General features: G+C 40.0%; 1 protein-coding gene across 1 annotated transcript in view; it reads left to right on the top strand.

Moving 5' to 3' along the window:
* Nucleotides 1-21,870, top strand: part of NEGR1 (neuronal growth regulator 1) — a 404,305-nt gene that overhangs the window by 181,599 nt on the left and 200,836 nt on the right. Inside the window, exon 2 of the mRNA XM_075832083.1 lies at nt 7,026-7,258. Coding sequence (XP_075688198.1) covers nt 7,026-7,258 — 233 coding nt within the window. The remainder of the gene's footprint in view (nt 1-7,025; nt 7,259-21,870) is intronic.

Genomic DNA, 21,870 nt, shown 5'->3' with positions numbered 1-21,870 from the left:
GGACGTAATTAGCGCTGCTATTCATTGAAGTCAATGAATAACGGCTCCAATTACGGCCAAAGAAGTGACAGGTCACTTCTTTGACGCGGGCATCTATTTACGCGCCGTCATTTGACAGCTGCGCGTAAATTACGCCTCGTGTGAACAGACAAACGTCTGCCCATTGCTTTCAATGGGCAGATGTTTGTCAGCGCTATTGAGGCCCTATTTTAGACGTAATTCGGGGCAAAAACGCCCGAATTACGTCCGTAAATAGGCCGTGTGAACATACCCTAAGAGACATGGAGAGAAAATAATGTTCTTTATCATCAAGACAGAGGTAGTTGCAGCCGGTCAGGAGTACGCCGATCCTGACCAGGGGCTTTATGGTCACCAAAATGTCTTTCGTTAATGACCAGCTACACAAATTCATAATTTGGTACCACACAGAGTATTGTCCTGCCTCCCTTTCAGTAGGACGTATCTCTATATCTCACATGATGTAGAATAAATGATCAGCCTGACATTTAATTTTTTTGAATTCCTACCAAAAGACCTTAGAAGATCTAAAGACCAAACTTGTCATATGTTCCCATGTTCTAGCTGCAAAAGATGACATTGGCGTGCCCCTGAATTCATGGAACCATTAATGATGCCATTACTCCGAGAGATAGACACATTGTTCATCATTAGTATTTTTTTCCACTCTGAAGAAATATGAACGCACAGTGATTTTTCTTTGTCCCCATAATAGTATCCGACCGGCACCCAACTCTCTGACTGCTCCCTTCCCACAAAGAGAAATGCTGCGTTTCTACCAATCAGCTTTAGGCTTTTTACTTTTCTTTAAAGAATAAATAAAAAGGAACAAAAATCAACCTGGAAAACGAAAAAGTCTAACTCTTGTCTTTGTGAATGTTATATAAGGCAGGACTCTCAATGCCCTTTACAACTTTAGACCCTTCTAAAAATAGATGAGATCTACTAAACTTTGTGGTAGAAAAATTTCCAAATCATTACGTCTTTTATTGATCACTGTCATATATCCAATATAAATGTTAAAAAAATGTAAACATTTTTTTTACCTCTAAAACCTTATATCCAAATTGAGAGAAAGCCGGGTTTGTACTTTTTTTTTTTGAAGACTTTTTGTGTGAGCGGGACATTATTTTCCCTTTTTCGATACGTGCTGGAAAGACTTTCAATTAAGAGTGACCTTTAAGGCTTCTGCTTTTTGATTCTAGCGATGTTGAAGCTGATCTTAAATTAGTTTTTTTTTATCCTGTACACTTTGTTCCTTCCCTTCAGTTATTAGTTTCATACAGTTGTCAGTAACTTCGCCTGTTAAATGCAATGGGAAACATTGTAATAACCTCAAAGAGAAAAAAAAAATTCTGCCTATTGTGTCACCCAGGAATATAACCAAACTTTACTTTTTTCTTCTTTTTATTTTGCGCCTGACCTTTGTATGCAGGTAAGAAATCCGCTTTTAATTTGATTTCTTGAATACTGAGATAAAATGATGTCTCCGGCGTATTGAGATATATTATTACACTAAAGACAATACAAAAAAGAAGTCGGTACTCACATGAATAATTAGAATAGGAACGCGGTTTCTGAGAAGTAGCAGGGAGGCAGGGAAAAGAAAACTTCAATAGACTGTTAGTTTGTCTGGATGTTATATCAAGGACATATTTATGTTACACATTTTAATGAAGATGTTGTGTGTTGTACTTTGGGTCTTTAGAGACATAATAAATAATTTTTTGCTTTTCATCCTTTTAGAGGTCATTGGCTATAATGTGTCTATTCAATGGACTGAAGATCTATTGTGCTTAGTCCTTCAGATATTGCTGTATGTTCTTACAGTTGGGCTGGACAAATTCCAGGTGACCAACGCAATTAGAACTTTGCTGCTGGCACCCAACTTTTTTTTTTCTATTGTTGATGGTAGTTCTTATAGCGGTTGTTGAAAGGCTTTTTCGGCCGGAAACTATTCCTCTCGACTCCCCCATAAACATTCACACTCTGCTGAGGCTTATCTCCCAGGAGAACAAAGTATCAGGCATGTTGAAATTCATCTTTTATTGGCATCTGCCATCGGGGAAGAGTTGGTAGACCGCCATACAAATTGGATCGTTGCCAGCTATGGCCGGCAATTTTGTCCGACTATCATCTAATTTGTATGGCTACCTTTAGTGATCTTACTGGCTGCTGAAGTCTACAATCATGTGTCTACCTCTGTCTCATAAGACAGCCATATACGTAAGATAACAATCACCCGAACCTGCCAATTTTGGCAGGATCAGTCATTTTATGTGTATTGTTGCCTCCCGACTCTCCCCCCACATGGCAGATTCTTTGATCCTGCAGGAGATGAGTCACTGCCATGTATGTTCAGCTGAGCCAAGAGTACATGTGTATGGTGGTCAGGAAAGAGCATTTGGCCGATAGCCGTCTCCTGTTTATGGCTGACTATAGACATTTAGACTATCAGACAAGCTCTTCTCAGATTCCCCTTTTAATGAGGATCTGTTTACTTGGACCTCAACATTAGTTGTAGACCAGAGTATTTGACCTCTGTATATGAAATTGTAACTAGAAGTATATTGTATATTTTGGGTTTAGACCCTGGTGGTCAGCACTGACTAGTGGTCTGCCGACTGGCCCTGTTGTTTGAGCGATGTGTGCAGTGCCTGGAACCTTAATTGTTGTGCCCTCATGGACTTGTGAGATCACATTCTCAAGGTCAGTTAGTTAGTCTGAAAAGGAAGTCTACTTTCACAGACTCCATGTTCTCATCACTGATCATTGGGATCCAATGCTTGGCAATACAGGTCCTCAGTGCTCCTGCTATCTAAAAGACTGCTATATGTTGTGCGGTTTGAGTAAATTTACTTTAAAAAACAAGACATGATATTATCAAAACGGGGTTGGTTTAATTACACTGGTTTGGATAGAAAGTGGCAGTGAGGTATATGTAGCCATAGTTTCTGTAATACATGCTACACTGTAACTATATAGCTAATGTACCCAATTGGTCACAGTGTTCTCCCATGAAGGTTCAACTCCTAGTATAGTAATTTTAAATACAATTTCAGAAAAACTAGAATCAGTGTAACCTCATAATATTAATATTTGGCTATCCACTGCAAAAATGTTCCTCTCAAAGATCACATCATAATTTATCCTTTCGGAAATCTCCTTCATTTATTACTTTCTCTTTTCTACCCCTCCTACTCACACTCCAACTCTTATATTTCTTCTTTTTATTTTTCTTCACTTCTTTTCTCTACTCTCTTCCCTTCTCTTCTCATCCTTTATTTTCCCTTCTCTTCTCTTTCTCCCTAACCATTTCTTAGCCATGGTGTCAGAGCAGTAAACCATGTTCCTGTACTACCTCTCTTCTAGTCTCATACAGAAGAAGGACATAAAGATTACATATAAATTAATTGGCAATCTTCCGAAAAAATCTCCTACTAGTTTATTTTACCTAATCTTCCTACTACTCCTACTACTCTATCTCATACTACTCCTTTTAATAATTCAAACTCTCTTATTTCTTATTCTCATTCTCTCCTCTTTTCAACAATCTCTTCTACCCTTCGCTAGACTCTTCTATTCTCTTCTCTACTCTATTCTACTCTCCTATTCTCTTTTCCTTTCTCTTCTCTACTATTTCCTACTCTTCTCCACTCCTCTTCTCTTCTTTGCAAATCTTCTCTTCTCCCACCTCCTCTTTTCTATTCCCCTCCCCTCTTCTCTTTTCCCTTCTCTTCTCTACTATTTCCTACTCTTCTGCACTCCCCTTCTCTTCTTTACAACTCTTCTCTTCCTTTCCCTTCTCTTCTCCCATCTCTTCTATTCTCCTCTCCTCTTTCCTTCTCTTCTACTCTTTTTCTCTTCTCTTCATTTCCCTCCCCTTCTATTCTCTTGTTCTCTCTATTCCTTTCCTCTCTTCTCTTCCCTTGTCTTCTGTTCTCCTCTCTGGTTTTCTACTCTCCTTTCCTCTCCTGTCTAACCCTCTGTTCCCTTCTCTTCTCCTCTCTTCTCTTCATTTCCCTTCTCTTCTCTTCTCCTCTCCTCTCTTCCAGCCTCTTCCCTTCTCTTCCTTTCTCTTCTCTTCTCTACCCTTCCCTTCCCACCTTCTATTGAAGGTGGACAAATAGATTGGCTATAAATTAATTGGAAATCTTTTTAAAATTAAAATTCTAGAAATAGAAATTAAATATTCAAAAACATAACCTTGGATGTAAAATCCCTGCTTAGAGTTACATCCCACAACACAAAGATTCATATTTACTCAATGGTTAGGACAGTTGGATGGCAATTGTTCCATGATTATATGATGACATGTACCACATTGAACAAGTAACTTGAACAAATCTATTTAATTATTATTATTTTTTTTATTTTTATTTTTTGGGGGGGGGGGGGGTGATCCAGCTAAGAGTTAATTAGCTGAGGAATATTGATAAATTCATATAATTTAAAAGTATATTTTTTTGTATAATTTTTATTAACCCTATGATTTTACGGCAGCTTATTTTCAGATAACTCATTAATTTCCCGATATTTAGTCTGACACCTGTTTTAACAGACAGAACTGAATCGGAAATGTTTAAAACTAATGCTTAATTTTACCAAACCGGGTTATTTTCACAGTTGTGAATTTATGCGCCGAATCTTTCCCTTTGTATCTGCAGGTGTTTATTCTCTGAATCTTGCTCGTGGCTCCATAACGGTGTGCTAGTTTTTGCTTGTTAACAAAAAATAAACAGAAACACAGGTGGTAAATACTACAGTGTGCTCACAAAGAGACAATGTTTTTTTTTATGGGGCATGAAAGAAAGTATTTGAAAATCTGTTGCATCATAAAAAAAAATTAAAAATCAATAGCGGCAGGACACCAGCTTTTAAAATGAAAATCCATCTTAAAGTGAATATCCGTCCTTGAACACCAATACGGTATTTTATTTTTTATCTAATTAGGATTAAAATAGTTTGCTGATTGATTTCTAAATAGTTCATATACTTTTTTGTTTCCTGATACACAACCTTTAAAAACTCTTTATACACATAGATTTAAATAATAAAGATCTGACTGCCCACATCTGCCACTAGGGGGAGCTTAGAAGCTTACTGCATACTGTCCATACATTGAACGCAATAATAACACAGTATGCAGTAATCTACCAAGCTCCCCCTATTGGTGGCTGTGGGAAGTCAGAATTTTATCATTTTACATCTTTTTATAGACAAAAACAATACAAAAAGAGAGCGCTGACCGCTATAATGATATATGAATAAATTAATCAGAAGAAAATGTTGGATCTAAAAACCACATGGTATTAAAATTGCATGAAGAATATGTCAGGTATTTTCTTTAATGGCAATATCCTCATCTAATATATTTTCTGGAATCGCTCCATAAGCTATTTGACAATTCCAAAAATAAAATGAGCTAATTTTTTATACTCAGTTTACCGGTGCTTCGTCGAATCTGGTCGTATAAACAATTGATGGACCACAAGATATAGATTTGCTGCTTGCTACCCTCTTTGACGTGAATGAATTAGTATCATAAATCTGAGTTTCTAGACCACATTGACTTGGAGTGGAGATGTCACTCTGGGGGACACGTCACTGTTGTGGCCACGGATTTGCCATCACAGTCACGTGGTCCCGGAAGATACGTTCTCACGTTGCAATGACAATATAAAGTGTTAGTGACCCTGGTGACCATTGGGCATGGTGGTAAATTCAAAAGATAAGTATATTGACATTTTTTACCATTTTCAATTTTTCTGGAAAACCATTTTATTTATCTTTTTTATCAAAAAGTCCATTCTCCAGAGCTACATTCATGACTTTATTAATTATTGTGAGGATTTCCACCTCTTATAGCACTGAGTTCTGCATTGTTTTCTATGTTACAATGTATCTGCCTTGAATTGATTGTAAGAAAGTGAGAAGAATTGATGGATTTTTAGGGGGCGCCATGCTGCATATTGTAAATGAAAGACTTCTTACTTGTAAATGATCATTCGTTATTGTAGCGCTGAACAGTCATGAATTATTCAATAGGGAGAATGGTTTGGTCTCAATTCGCTCCAGTTTGTCTAAAGTCATTGAATGTTACGTGATTGTTTTCACTCATTTCGCTAAGATATCGCCGTGTTTGTGTTTTATTACCTTCTTCATGTTTATTTAAAGTGGAAACTTTGATTTTGCTGCAAAGTGATAAAAGTTCTTTAATAAATACGAGGTATGTGAGCGTAATACAGAAGACCATTATACAACAAATGATGGCTCCGAAGTCTACGCTCCAGATTCAATCTGTGCAGGAGTCAAGCAGATAATGGGAATGTTGCAATGGTAACGCCACTTATGGAGGTTTTTTACAGAACATACTAAAATATTACTTAAATAACACATGCTTAAAGGGCTTTTCGACTTTAAACAACCACTTTTTGTTAAAATTGTCTCCGGATTTTAAATTGGTGATCAGTTTTAATCTGAGGAGGACATGGCAGCAAGTGTTCAATTTTCCTGCAGTGCCTCTACAGGGGAAACTAAGTATTACACAATTCCCATAAAAATCAATCAGCTGTATGTGTAATGCAGACATGCCAGGTTCTCCTGAGAGAGAGAGAAAGATATGTAATACTACATTTACCTTGTAGTAGCCACTACAGGGGAATTATATGGGCGTCCGCAACATCCACTGACAATATCAGAAGCTGAACCCCTGGCGAACAGGTGATCTCTGAGGCAGCATCTTTTCAAAAAGAGGTTATTTTGTTTACCGATTTATAGCCCCTTTGGAAAAGTGGCACTCATTGCAGTTCTCCTTTAAGGGAATATTTTTTTTAATAGGTATGAGTTTTTAGATGTGTGTGTGTATATATATATATATATATTAGTTTCTTAGATATTGCTTAATCTCATTGTATACAGGGTCACAGTATATAACCCAGCAGATTCTTCTCATTTCTCTGCACAATTATTTAGAATATTATTCTGTTTTGTCTTTTTACCTCCAGGTGCTTCTTGGAAGATGATGCTTCAAAGGGAGCTTGGTTGAATCGCTCCAGTATTATTTTTGCGGGGGAAGACAAATGGTCGGTGGACCCCAGAGTTTCAATAGCAACGGCAAACAAAAAGGAGTACAGCCTGCGGATACAAAAGGTGACCATTTTTGACGACGGTCTGTATACTTGCTCGGTACAGACTGAACACAGTCCTAGGACAATGCAAATTCACCTCACTGTCCAGGGTAAGTGATGGTTGCATCCTAATATTGTGTATACACCTGAGATGTCCTCTAAAATACAGATGTAGCAGAGCCACATTTGTTACTTGCTTTTGCACACTGTGATGGTCCTCTGAGTGTACCTCCTGGGCCATAACACAATATGATTTCACTATGATTGCAGCTACCTATGACAGGAGCAATTTGATTATAATAATATAGCTGTATGCAGTAAACTCCTCAGCTCCCCCTGGTGGCCGGTGAAGGCAGACATAATTTTATCATTTAAAGAGGACCGGCCACCTCTCCTGACTTGTCTGTTTTAGTAAACAATTTTCTTCCCCATAAAATAACAATTCTGGAACATCTTTTGAATAACTCTACATTGTACCTCGGTTATTCCTCCTAGAAATGCATGAACAATTTGACAACTGGGTGTTACCGGTTGTGGATGTTTCCCTACACAGACTAACAATGTCCAATCAGTGCTCAGACTCAGACTGTGTAGAGACACGACCTTTTGACAAGGGGAGTGGTAACACCTAGTTTTCAATTTATTCATAACTTTCTAAGAGGAACAGCACAACCCAGAGTTCTAAGAAAATATAATCTAGAATTTGTATTTCATGGTGAATACAGGTATTTACTAAAATGGACATGTCAGGAGAGGGGACAGCTCTCCTGATATGTCTGTTTTCCTAAATAATTGTACTCCCCATGAAATAACAATACTCAAGCATCTTTTCTTAAAATGCTACATTGTGTTCCTCTGCTATTCTTCCTGGAAATGTATAAATAAATTGAAAACTGTGTGTCACCATGTCTCTTGTCAAGAGTTTGTCCCTACACAACGGGAATGATAACTCCCAGTTGTTAATACATAAATTTTCAAGACGCATAATAGAGGAACAGCCAATGCAAAGTTCTAAAAAAAAAAAAAAGGTTTATTGTATGGGAATTACAAGTATTTACTAAAGCTGATGTAAAAGGTATTTTGGTTCATGGACATTTAGAATCTAGTCACATGGTAATGTCAAATTGCGATTTACTGCCGTGATTACTGCGAAGTTGCAGCAAAATGCACCTAATTTTACCAAATTACAGCATTTTGACGCCATATTGCGGCAATCACAGCAATTTGACTGCACCATCTGAATGATCCTTAGTGATATATTAGACACCAGATTATCGATAGAAGAAGCAGGGTTCCCCAGTAGCAGAGTAAGGCTACCTTCACACGAGCGTGTTCACATGTAAAAAACGCAGCATATTTCCCACAGTTCATGTCCATGTGCCATCAGTGTGCGTTGCGTGTGGGAAGCATTTTTCACGCCTGTGCAAACGCTTTTTTTTACATTTCTCTGCATTTTTTTGTAATTGATGTGTAAAACACGGATAGCTCACGGATGTCGTTTGTGTGCTGTCCGTGGTTTTCACGCACCCATAGACTTCAATTCGTGGCTTGGTGCGCAAAAACGCACCAATATAGGGGACATGCAGTGAGTTTCACGCAACAGATACTCGCTGCATGAAAACTCACACATGTCTGAATAGCCCCAGGGAAATTAATGGGTCCGTGTGCTGTCAGTTATTTCAACGGACAGCACACGGACGAGTATTATGCTCGTCTGAATCAGCCCTAAGGCTATATTCACACGACAGTGACAAAAAATGGCCATTAAAAACTGATCAACTGTCATGGCCGTTTTTCATCAGTGTCTCCAAATTTTCATCCATTTCCAGTCCGTCTGTCCGTTTTTAATGGCCGTTTGACTACCGTTTTGCATCTGATTTTCATGGCCGTTAAAAAAACTGATGAATTTCATTGGTCAGGCTTTTTTTGTCCCAACCCCCTGAAAACACCCAAAGGAAGGTCATTGTCATGATTGATTCACAGCCCCCCTGTAGATGATGCCACACAGACCCCCTGTAGAGGATGCCACACAGATCCCCTGTAGATGATGCCACGCAGCCCCCTGTATATGCCACACAGCCCCCCTGTATATGATGCCACACAGCCCCCTGTAGATGATGCCACACAGCCCCCTGTATATGATGCCACACAGCCCCCCTGTATATGATGCCACACAGCCCCCTGTATATGATGCCACGCAGCCCCATGTACATGATGCCACACAGCCCCCCTGTATATGATGCCACACAGCCCCCTGTAGATGATGCCACACAGCCCCCTGTATATGATGCCACACAGCCCCCCTGTATATGATGCCACACAGCCCCCTGTATATGATGCCACGCAGCCCCATGTACATGATGCCACACAGCCCCCCTGTATATGATGCCACACAGCCCCCTGTAGATGATGCCACACAGCCCCCTGTATATGATGCCACACAGCCCCCCTGTATATGATGCCACACAGCCCCCTGTATATGATGCCACGCAGCCCCATGTATATGATGCCACACAGCCCCCCTGTATATGGTGCCACACAGCCCTCCTGTATATGATACCACACAGCCTTCCTGTATATGATGCCACACAGCCCTCATGTATATGATGCCACACACCTCCCTGTATATGATGCCACACACCTCCCTGTTTATGATGCCACAGCCTCCCTGTATATGATGCCACACACCTCCCTGTATATGATGCCACACAGACCCCCTGTATATGCCACACAGCCCCGATGTAGATGATGCCACAAGGACGCCCTGTAGATGATCACACACACACACATCCCCCCTCCCCTCCCTGTAGGGATTTTCAAGGACTTTCTCTGTAAATTCTGGACAGTCCCGGAAAATTCACTATAGTTGAACACTATGTACAATGCCACCTGTACTAGCGCCACACTACCCTTGTAGTGAGCGCAACAATACACTACATTTAACTTTTGGCTGCCCTACATACTCACCGATGCAGCTCCGTCTCTCGTCTTCTTCAGGTGTGGTCAATGGATCAGTTTTTAACGGCTGTCAATATAACCGTTAAAAGTGGATCTACTACTAATTCCCTTGCCGGCTATCGTTGGCATACTCACCGATGCAGCGCCGTCCTCTACAGATGTGGTCTCTCGTCTGCACGGGATATGCCAAGTCGGCGCGATGACGTATTGGCAGCCGTTAAAAACGGATCCATTGACTTCTATGGGGGCCGTTTGGCCATGAAAACGGTCAAAAATAGGACATTTCCTATTTTTTGACGGCCATTATTCACGGGCCGTTAAAAAAACTTTTTTCACTGTTGTGGGAACAAGGCCTAATGGTGTGCGACTAATGGAGTAGTTCTCCATAATATCCATCTCTACATGATCTGATCTTCACATACCCAATTCATATACTGAAGCTGTGTTTTATTTTTCTAATTTTTGTTTTGCCGTATTTTGCCCCCCACCCCTCTCCCAGCAGAGACACTTAATGATTAATTTCACCATTAGCTGCAATATCTTAAGGGTATCTTTCCAAACTTTATAAGTTTCCGATAGTTCTAGAAGTTGTAATTGTGGAGACTTTTTAATGAGATGGTAAAATCACAACTCAATCCATCCCGAATGCGAGTTACTTTTCAGAGCTGCCATTGTCTAGTAGGTTGTGTTGTAAATCCGAGCCCCGCTGTGTCCCAGCATGCCGCACTACATTACACACAGTATTTAATTCTAGGTTGCAGTTAATTTGAGAGTAAAAAAACACAAACTTTTAGAGCGCGCTTTGACGATAAATTCCTATAGGAAACGGTTTAAAGGAGAATGATTATAAATTTGCCATCTTTTTATATTATAGACTGTTGACGACCACTCTATTTGGTTAGAAAAACAAATACATTTTGCACATTGCTTATGACCAGCAGTATGATAGGATGATTACGTTTTTTTCAGATAATCAATGAGCACTTTTAAAAATTAAAAATTAAAAAAATTGGAAATATGCCTAGTTACAGTTAGGTCGAGAATTATTTGGACAGTGACACAAATTTTGGCATTTTAGCTGTTTACCAAAACATATTGAATATCCAGTTATATAATCAATCTGGGCTTAAAGTGCAGACTCTCCGCTTTAATTTGAGGGTATTCACATCCTAATTTGAGGAAGGGTTTAGGAATTACAGCTCTTTAATATGTAGCTGCCTCTATTTCAAGGGACCAAAGGTAATTGGACAATTATCTCAAAAGCTATTAATTGGGCTGCATGGGCTATTCCCTCATTAATCCACCATCAATTAAGCAGGTAAAAGTTTTGGACTTGATTTCAGGTGCGGCATTTGCATTTGGAAGCTGTTGCTGTGAACCCAGAACATGAGGTCAAAAGAGCTCTCAATGCAAGTGAAACAGACCATCGTTAGGCTGAAAGAAACGAAGAAATCCATCTGAGGAAGAGCACAAATGTTAGGAGGGGCCACATCAACAGTTTGGTACATTTAAAAAAAAAAAAAAAAGAGCGCACTGGTGATCTCGTGAACTCCAAAAGGCCTGCCACGGAAGACAACAGTGGTGGATGATCGCAGAATCCTTTCCATGGTGAAGAAAAACCCCTTCACAACATCTACCCAAGTGAAGAACACTCTCCTGGAAGTAGGTGGATCAGTTTCTAAGTCTACCATAAAGAGAAGACTTCATGAGAGCAAATACAGAGGGTTCACCACAAGGTGCAAACCATTAATCAGCCTCAAAAACAGAAAGGCCAGATCAGACTTTACCAAACAACATGTAAAGAAGCCGCCCAGTTCTGGAACAGCATGAAACTAAGATCAACCTGTACCAGAATGATGGGATGATGAAAGTATGGAGAAGGCTTGGAATGGTTCTTGATCCACATCCTCTGTAAAACAAGGTGGAGGCAGTGTGATGGCATGGTGGGGGCAGTGTGATGGCATGGTGGGGGCAGTGTGATGGCATGGTGGAGGCAGTGTGATGGCATGGGCATGCATGGCTGCCAAAGGCACTGGGTCACTAGTGTTTATTGATGATGTGACTGAAGACAGAAGCAGCCAGATGAATTCTGAAGTGTTCAGGGATTTACTTTCTGCTCATATTCAACCAAATGCAGCAGGTTGATTGGACGTCGCTTCACAGGACAGATGGACAATGACCCAAAACATCCTGCGAAAACAACTCAGGAGTTTATAAGGCAAAAAAAGTGGAATATTCTGCAATGGCCGAGTCACCAGATCTCAACCTGATCCAGCTGCATTTCACTTGCTTAAGACAAAACTTAATTCAGAAAGAGCCACAAACAAGCAACAACTGAAGACAGCTGCAGTAATGGCCGGGCAAAGCATCACAAAGGAGGAAACCCATCGTGTGGTGATGTCCATGGGTTCCAGACTTCAGCCAGTCATTGCCTGCAAAGGATTCTCTACAAAGTATTAAAAAAAAAAACATTTTATTTCTGGTAATGTTAATTTGTCCAATTCTTTTTGAGCCCCTGAAATGAGGAGACTGTGTAGGAAAATGGCGGCAATTCCTAAACATTTCACAGGATATTTTTGTTCAACCCCTTGAATCAAACCTGAAAGTCTAAAATCCAATTGCATCTCAGTTGTTTCATTTCAAATCCAATGAGGTGGCAGCGGAGCCCAAATCATGAAGATTGTGTCACTGTCCATATAATTCTGGACCTAACTGTATGTAGCAGTCTTGGGGGCAAAAGATGCATCCAGTGGGGCCCTATAGCAAAGATCAAATTGGGCTCCAATTATTATGAAGTCGTGTTTTGCCACCCGGTACAAAATGGCTTAGGGTTTGTTTTCCTTTTCATGCCCTTTCATTGCCCTTGGACCCATTCCCCACCTCTGTGTTTGCCAACAATGCTGTTGTTCTGTAGATCGGAGGCCTGCACAGGTGCTTATCCCCCAATATCAAAAAGGGGCCAAGCAGGGCTGGGTCTTCTCTGTCCATGGAGCCAATAGCCGGCGCATAGGCTGCATCACTATATAACTTGGCATATTTGACATTCTGAAATATTGGAAAGCTTGTTAAGAACCTCTATGGTTGCTGTAATGGTAGCCATATTGGTTGTCCCTGATGGTCACAGTAAAGCGGTCGTGCAGCGTTACTTCACCTCTACTTCTATTCGTTTGTTTAGGGCCGCTATACTGTGACCTGAGCCATCTGCTTCCAGCCCCGACCCCTGCATAACATCCGGTGCCCGGAGGCAGCTGGAAAAACTGATCAGTGCGGGGTCCGTGTGTCGGTCACCCACCGATCATATACTGATGACCAATCCTGTGAATCGGTCATCAGTATGAAAAACCGTCCCCCGTCTGGACAACTATTTTAAGTCAATTCTTTCCACCATAATAATGCATTTCCTCTAGAAAGGGGAGTCCTGCACAGGTTCTTGCCGCCCAATAGCAAAAGAAATGGGGGCAACCTGCTCTGAGAACCTTTTTTAAAGGGGTTGCCCAGTTTAGAAAACCCATTTCATATATCCTAATAGGGAATTCTAAGTTAATAGAGGGGGGATCTGTTCATGGATCCTCATCTTTTGGTCGTAGTGGAGTAATCTCTGGGAGTCGCGGCAGGGGGATACTTTGTAATGTCAAGGGACCCTTCAAACAACTATTGATTTTCCAAACGGGAGAACCCCTTTAAGGGAGTCTAATGGCCCTTGTGCCACATAAGAGGACCACGGTGCAATAAATGGCTTATGTTGGGGGTGCCCTGGTACAGTTTCCTCACTGGGTTACATGAACTTCAAGCTACGCCTCTCATCAACTGGTAGATGGTAACCAACAGTTTGACCACCAGCTGTTTCATTATGTGAAGATCATAAAATGAGGGGTATGGCCTAAAAAGGGGGTTCATTACTGTTAAATACGCATATACGTACATACATCCCCAATCAAATTGCTCTACTAGGAAAACTCCACCATGTTACCAAACCTTACTCTTCCAATCAGAGCTCTCTCGTGAAAATTGGCATCATTGTTAGGCGTCCAATCTGATTAATTTAACTTTTTTAATTTTAATTTTACTTTTGGTATTATTATTTTATTCTTATCAAGCAACCAGAAGAATGATTTCTCTACCACTCTGATTGTGCATGGCTGCCATCCAGCCTTGGCTCATAGTGTCAATTAAGAACCTTTGGCATGAAAGGACAGTCAACGTTTCCTCTCTAATTGAACCTTGGTGGTTATTGTAATGGGATTGTCCAGACCAAGGTTGGACTCGGATGTATGATGAATAAACCACTGTCATGTTGCAGATATGAGACAATCTCTTTGTCAATAGGAAATGAGATCAGTGCGTCTGCATTGGAAGAAGCGGTTTGGTGTGTTCTCTAAACATGACGTCACCTTAATCCTAAACAAGGTTTTAGTTGATCTCCGTTTTATTGAGGGAGCGGATTTCTCTATACTATAAATAGGTATGGATGCAAAAAAAAATTTAAGGGGCATCAACCTCTTTTGTTTGTTTTTGTATTTTTTTTTCCGTACATTGACTGCTGAATTTTATGTTCTACCTCTAGTTAAAAAATATTTTTATGTCTGGGACTATATAGTGACTTTGGAATTGGGAGCCACCCCATCCCAGAGGAACTGAGGTAGCAACTTCAGCTCATACAATACTGGCGTTTGGTATGGACAACCCACCGTTTAATTATTCTTTACTTGATTATCTCGAAGAATGGGACACTGTTAGATCCCCTGCTGTAGTCGCATCCCAGGTGCATTATGTTCGCGCCCATGCTTGATTCTCATATATTTAAAGATATTGCACCATTTACACAGCCATCGGCCAAGTACTCTATTTGCTCAGGAGCCCAGCCCTTTAGTTCTTCGAGTCACACCAAAAACCACATTCTGTATTCAAATCAACACATAGAATTAAACCAAAGTTAATTTATAATAGTGGCTGAGAACAGTACAAGAACAAAATCAAATGGAAACGACTGTGTCATCTACAATGACACCGTCTATAATATAGACCTAACTTTATGAAGCAGTCCATTATTTCCACCTGGCCACCACAGGGCACAGGCCTCTTGTTCCTAATGGAAAATCCAGCTCTGCACAGACCATCCATTGGCAAAAACCACCAGTCCTAGTAGCAGTGACTTGGGTTTGTAGAAATCTATTAGGCGTTCCTACATTTCTCTTTTTCCTGTCCTCAGCTTAGTGCCGATGTAGACTTGTGCTAAAGACCTGAGTAATCTGACAAACTGGTAGATGCACATGTGTTGGGCAGGGACTATCTGATCACATAGGTTACATGTTCTTTCACCTGCATTGTTAAGTGGGACTTTTTGAAAAATCAAATTAATATTGTAGCCCGAGACCATGAAAAATAATGAGACATATTTAGTTTGGAAAAAAGGCTTAAGGGTTGATCTAATGACTGTGTAGAAATAGAACAATAGACAGTACAGAGATTTGGCTAAAGATCTATTCATACGTAGGCGTTAAAGGGGTGTCTCGTGAAAAATCCCTTCCAATGTGACCTATCAGGTCTTATGAAAGTCATGGAGAGGTACCCCCTCTGATCCAGAACTGAGAGCCGTAACTTGTGATATTATTTCTTTCAAGAAAGGCAAGCAGACCCCTTTTGAAGTCTTGAATCAACCACAACGTGAGATTTGCATAGACTCACTGCTCTTACAGTAAAGAATCCTCTTTTGTGATAATAGACAATCCTTGTTTCTTCAAGATGAAGTGGGTTCACCCTTGTTATAGTTAAAGAGGTTGTCCCACTACATCTCTTGAGTATTCTCTGATGTACTCCATGAGCCATTAATGTTACATGAGCAGCCATTTTTGTGAGTACTACATTTCTCCTCGTACGGCCATTGCGTCCCCTGGCAAAGTCTGCTGTTTGCCGGTAGTGTTATGAAACGGAGGCTCCTATTTGAAAAGCATTATGTGTAGTTAGACAACATTTTTAACTATAACAAGGGTGTATCTACTACATTTAGAGGAAAGAAGGTTTCTCTTTGACTATAGAAGAGGATTCTTTACTGTAACAGCAGTGAAACTAAGTGTGTTGTGGTTGATTCTTTTAAATATTTCATAATGGACCTGGATGCCTTTCGTGAAAGAAATAATATTACAAGTTATAGGTATTAGACTACTGAATATGGGTCACTGGTATAGGGATTTATATTCTGATTGCCATTTTTGGAATCGGGAAGGAGTCTTTTCTCCTAATGTGAGGCAATTGGCAACTACTTCATAGGGGTTATTTTTGCTATTCTCTGGATTAACACTGTAGGATTATGCAATGAATCTAAAGTCTTTTTTCAACCTTACTATGTAATGCCATTATGGGACTGCTGCCAGGTTCTGTCACTAGTGTCAGTATAGTTCCAATCCACCTTTTAGTTAATCACACAGTCTCTCTCTCTCTCTCTCTCTCTCCCTCTCTTTCCCTTTTTTTCTCTCTCTCCCTCTCTTTCCCTCTCTCCCTCTCTTTCGCTCTCTCTCTTTCCCTCTCTTTCTCTCTCTCTCTTGTTCTCTCTCTCTTTCTCTCTCTCCCCACAGTTCTTAATATAAGTAAATAGATGCATTATGGAAATAAGCGCTGTTGGCAAGGTTTGATCTTTCCTTACCATAAATTAAAAGATAATATTTTAATTACGCAATTGATTATATATTTTTTTTTCAGCAAGAATCAGATGCTAAGTTTTTGTTTAAATTCTTAACATGGTATAGAGGCAGCATAAAAGAGAGAGAGAGGACGATGGATAGATCGATAGAGTGGGAGAAAGAGAGAACATAAGAAATAAGGAAACAAACAAGAAAAATATATAGATATGCAATAAATAGAATAAAGATAGATAAATAGAAGAAAATAAACAAGAAAAATAGATAGATAGATTAGATAGATAGATAGATAGATAGATAGATAGATAGATAGATAGATAGATAGATAGATAGATAGATAGATAGATAAATAGATAGATAGATATGAGGTAGATAGATAGATAGATAGATAGATAGATAGATAGATAGATGGATGGATGGATGGATGGATGGATGGATGGATGGATGGATGGATGGATGGATGGATGGATGGATGGATGGATAGATAGATAGATAGATAGATAGATAGATAGATAGATAGATAGATAGATAGATAGATAGATATGAGATAGATAGATAGATAGATAGATAGATAGATATGAGATAGATAGATAGATAGATAGATAGATAGATAGATAGATAGATAGATAGATAGATAGATAGATGATAGATAGATAGATAGATAGATAGATAGATAGATAGATAGATAGATAGATAGATAGATAGATAGATATGAGATAGATAGATAGATAGATGGATAGATAGATAGATAGATAGATAGATAGATAGATAGATAGATAGATAGATAGATAGATAGATAGATAGATAGATATGAGATAGATAGATAGATAGATAGATAGATAGATAGATAGATAGATAGATAGATAGATAGATAGATAGATAGATAGATAGATAGATAGATAGATAGATAGATAGATAGATAGATATGAGATAGATAGATATGAGATAGATAGATAGATAGATAGATAGATAGATAGATAGATAGATAGATAGATATGAGATAGATAGATAGATAGATAGATAGATAGATAGATAGATAGATAGATAGATAGATAGATAGATAGATAGATAGATAGATAGATAGATATGTATAACGTAGAGCTCCTTATGTGCAGCACAAGTAAATAACATAACTTGCCTACATGAGGTTTCTGGCTTCTTGCATATTTAATTATGAGCAGTATGGATGAGCAGGTGTGATACAATATGTGTGATCACGCTATAGATGGGCACGCTTCATCCTGAGTAATGCCGCTTCATCTGCTTTATCTCTGTCTCTAGCGACGTATAAAATCCCAAACCAGGAACTTGTCTTTTATGCCTATCAGGATGTGTATCCAGTCATTACTGAGCCAAGGAATGGCGGCAACACGAAGAAACTTTACTTTATGTTCCACTGGATGCAAAACTTTTTTTATTGTCCGTGTTACTGGTCACATCTACCTGTAGTTTTCAGTAGGATTGATTTCATTATATACTCCAGTCACATCCAGAGCAGAGCGATCAGGCTGCAGGGCCTCAACTCTTCCTGTTGCCCCCTGCTGGTCCAGTGTCGTATAGATCTTGTTCTGCTGTGGTGCATTCTGGAAGAAATTATTTAGAAAAAAAAATACTGCATCTACCAAAAAGCAATACACCAAAGTGCCATGTAAATAATGTCAGTGTCAGGTCAGATTCCAGGGATCAACCAGCAGAACTCTAAATACAACTCTGTATCTCCCACAATGCAATGCATCAGTGTTGTAAATTATAACAAGCAGCAGAATTCTGAATGCAGCTCTGGATGAAACTGCAGTATAAAGCTGGCCATATACATTAGATAGTGCTGCATTGTCAGGGGGTCCACCAGCATTTTTCTTATATGTATTTCAAGGTTAAGACTGAGATTTTTGGGTCATTATTGGCCCCTTTGGTGCATGCTTTTGGTGAGATTTTTTTTACCCGTATTGGATTTTTTTAATTTTTAATGGCCATTTTTTTCAAATGCACCAAAAAACTACAGGTGAACGACCCCATATCAAAAGCAAGACACCCTTTCCCTGGTAATCAGCTGATTGTGGTGGACGTGGATTCTGAAGCCCCCAAAGAACAGCTGATATCATTGGGGGAAGTCGTGGCGCAAGTTTCCGAGCTGCTAGCGGCACTTCGCCTTGGCTCATAGAGGGGACACCTCTCTATTGACTCCCATATGACCTAATAGGATATAGAGGCTTAGTCAGAGTCGTAACTTTGGCCCCAATGACAAATCAGTAGCAGGGTCCCTTAAATCCCACATACCATTTATAGTTCTGCTGCATTATTTTGGGACAAAGGGATTTCCGGGCCCCCTCGGATTACTGGGTCCAAGTTGTACTGCAACTTCTGCAACCCCTATAGTATGTCTTTGGTTTAGGGACACAACTGTAAAATCCGAGCCCATAAAACCCATCTAGTAGGTTCACACAGTATGCTATGAATATTTCAAACCGATCTGTCTATGGATTCACATATAATCTCCCATTTTCGAGTGCACATTCTGATCCTTCCAAGAAAATGTGTCCGGTTACTCTGCAATTTGTGTCACCTGATAATGTTCATGTCTTATGTTTAACATGTCTCCGCCATGAATTGCAAATATTAATATAGTGATTCAGTCGCCTTGCGGAGTCTCATTTCTCCCCTGTTTGGCTTTACAAGTTTAGAATGTGGAACTAATAAGATAATTCTCAAACAGCTCTACATGAAATGAAGTATGAGATTTGCCGGGGACACGGACGGATACTTAGTAGATAAAAGTGACAATGTTCTGCTTTCCAGGACACAGATACCTGAACAGGGCGCCTATACTTTCAGCCCCGAGACATGTTATCACTCCGACCATGCAATCAGAACGAAAGCCGATTATATTCGCCGTGCAGGACAACAAACGTAGCTAATATCGCTCCACGGAAACATGTCTGTCCTTTGTAAACCGGTAAATTGGAGAGAAGGACTGAAGTGTCCACGACAATGGTGATCGCGTCACCAGGCTGGAAGTATTATTAAAGCGGTATTTCCAACTGGAACAATTCTGGCCTATGCGTGGGACTTATCTCCGACGCCTATCTCGCCGTGTGAGGCAGACTCCGCAATGAAGCAGAGAATGAATGGTAGGTGGACCCACATTTTTCCATTCTCTTTTAAGGAAACATCTGTAGAAACAGGGCCGGCCTTAGGATAGCGACCTGTGCAAAATTTTCTTTCAGCGCCCCACCTCCATCATAAAAAAAATGCCCTATAGAAAAGTATAATGCCCTTTTTAGTGCCCCACACAGTATAATGCCATTTATAGTGCCCCCACGCAGTACAATGCCTTCTTTAGTGCCCCCACACAGTATTATGTCCACCACACAGTATAATTCCCCTTTAGTGCCCCCCATACAGTATAATAATAATATTTTATAATATATTACATTATTTTCTTTTGGCACCCCACCTCCATCATAAAAAAAAATGCCCTATAAAAAAGTGTAATGCCCTTTTTAGTGCCCCACACAGTATAATGCCCCCCTTTAGTGCCCCCACACAGTATAATTCTGCTTTAGCTGCCCCATACAGTATAATAATAATAATAATATTTAGTAATGACATACTTATTTTGTCCTCTAAGTGTGCCCACACAGTATAATGCACCCTAAGTATAATGTTCCCTTAGTGGCCCCCACACAGTATAATGCCCCCTTAGTGGCCCCCACATAGTATAATGCCCACTTAGTGGCCCTCACACAGTTTAATTCCCCCTAAGGGCCTCCACACAGTATACTGCCTGCCAACCACCTGCTGGAGTGATGTGCCCTGTACCCAAAGGCCGGCCCTGCGTGGAAACATCCGCTCCCGTAATTCCCATAAAACATAATAGAGAGAGCCGCACGCATTCGCGGCCCCTTCTCCAGAGTCCACGCCTGGAATCAGCAGCCTGGAGCATGCAGAATGGGAGTCTGGTGACCCGCGTTCTAGATATAGGTGCGGATTCCAGAGCTAGGACCTGCACCTATTAGACATATATGGCATATTCTGTGGATATAGTTGGGAATAACCCTTTAAAGGTGGTATCTTGTCTTTAACCCATTAAGGACACTTTGATTTTTCACCTTATGGAGCAGGCCATTTTTTTCAAAACTGACATGTGTCCCTTTATGTGGTAATAACTTTGGAATGCTCTCACCTATCCAAGCGATTCTGAGACTGTTTTCTCGTGACACATTGAACTTTAAGTTAGTGGTAAAATGTGGTCGATACATTCAGTGTTTATTTGTGAAAAACACCAAAATTTTGAGAAAATGTGTAAAAATGTGTTGTTTTTTTTTACATTTCAAGTGTAGCTAAATGTTTGACAAACTTCTGACATGTCATAGAGACATGTCAGAAGTTTGGATTGGTGGGGGTCCGAGCGCTGAGACCCCCACCAATCACTAGCCGCTTAGTTTCTCTTCGGCTTTTTCCTTAAAGTCGATGTATCGAGTCCATACTCCGATACATTTATTTCCAGAAAAAGCCGAACAGACACGAAGCGGCTGAGCGCTCACACGAGCACTTCAGCTGCTTCATCTAGCGATTGGTGGGAGTCTCAGTGCTCGGACCCCCACCAATACAAACTTCTGACATGTCACTATGACACGTCAGAAGTTTGTCAAAGGTTTAGCTACACTTTAAATGTATCTGCTTGTAAGACAGATAGTTAGTTATACCACACCAACTAGTTACTATTTCACATCCCCCATATGTCTACTTTATGTTGGCATCGTTTTTTGAACATTCGCTAATTTTTCTAGGACGTTACAAGGTTTAGAACTTTAGCAGCAATTCCTCCCATTTTCAAGAAAATTTGAAAAGGCTATTTTTTTTAGGGACCAGTTCAGTTCTAAAGTGACTTTGAGGACACACAATATTAGAAACCCCCATAAACCACCCCACTTTAAAACGACACCCCTCAAAGTATTAAAAAACAGCTTTTAGAACGTTTATTAACCCTTTAGGTGCTTCACAGGAATTACCGCAAAGTGGAGGTGAAATTTACACATTTAGATTTTTTTGGCAGAAAATCAGTTTTAATCCATTCTTTTCTGTAACTATTCTTTGCTGACTACATCTGACAACAGAATGCATAGAGA

This window comes from Rhinoderma darwinii, chromosome 7 (assembly GCF_050947455.1).
Source record: "Rhinoderma darwinii isolate aRhiDar2 chromosome 7, aRhiDar2.hap1, whole genome shotgun sequence".
Lineage (NCBI taxonomy): Eukaryota > Metazoa > Chordata > Amphibia > Anura > Rhinodermatidae > Rhinoderma > Rhinoderma darwinii.
Note: the sequence above shows the minus strand (reverse complement) of the source record. Positions and strands in the feature narration are given on the sequence as shown.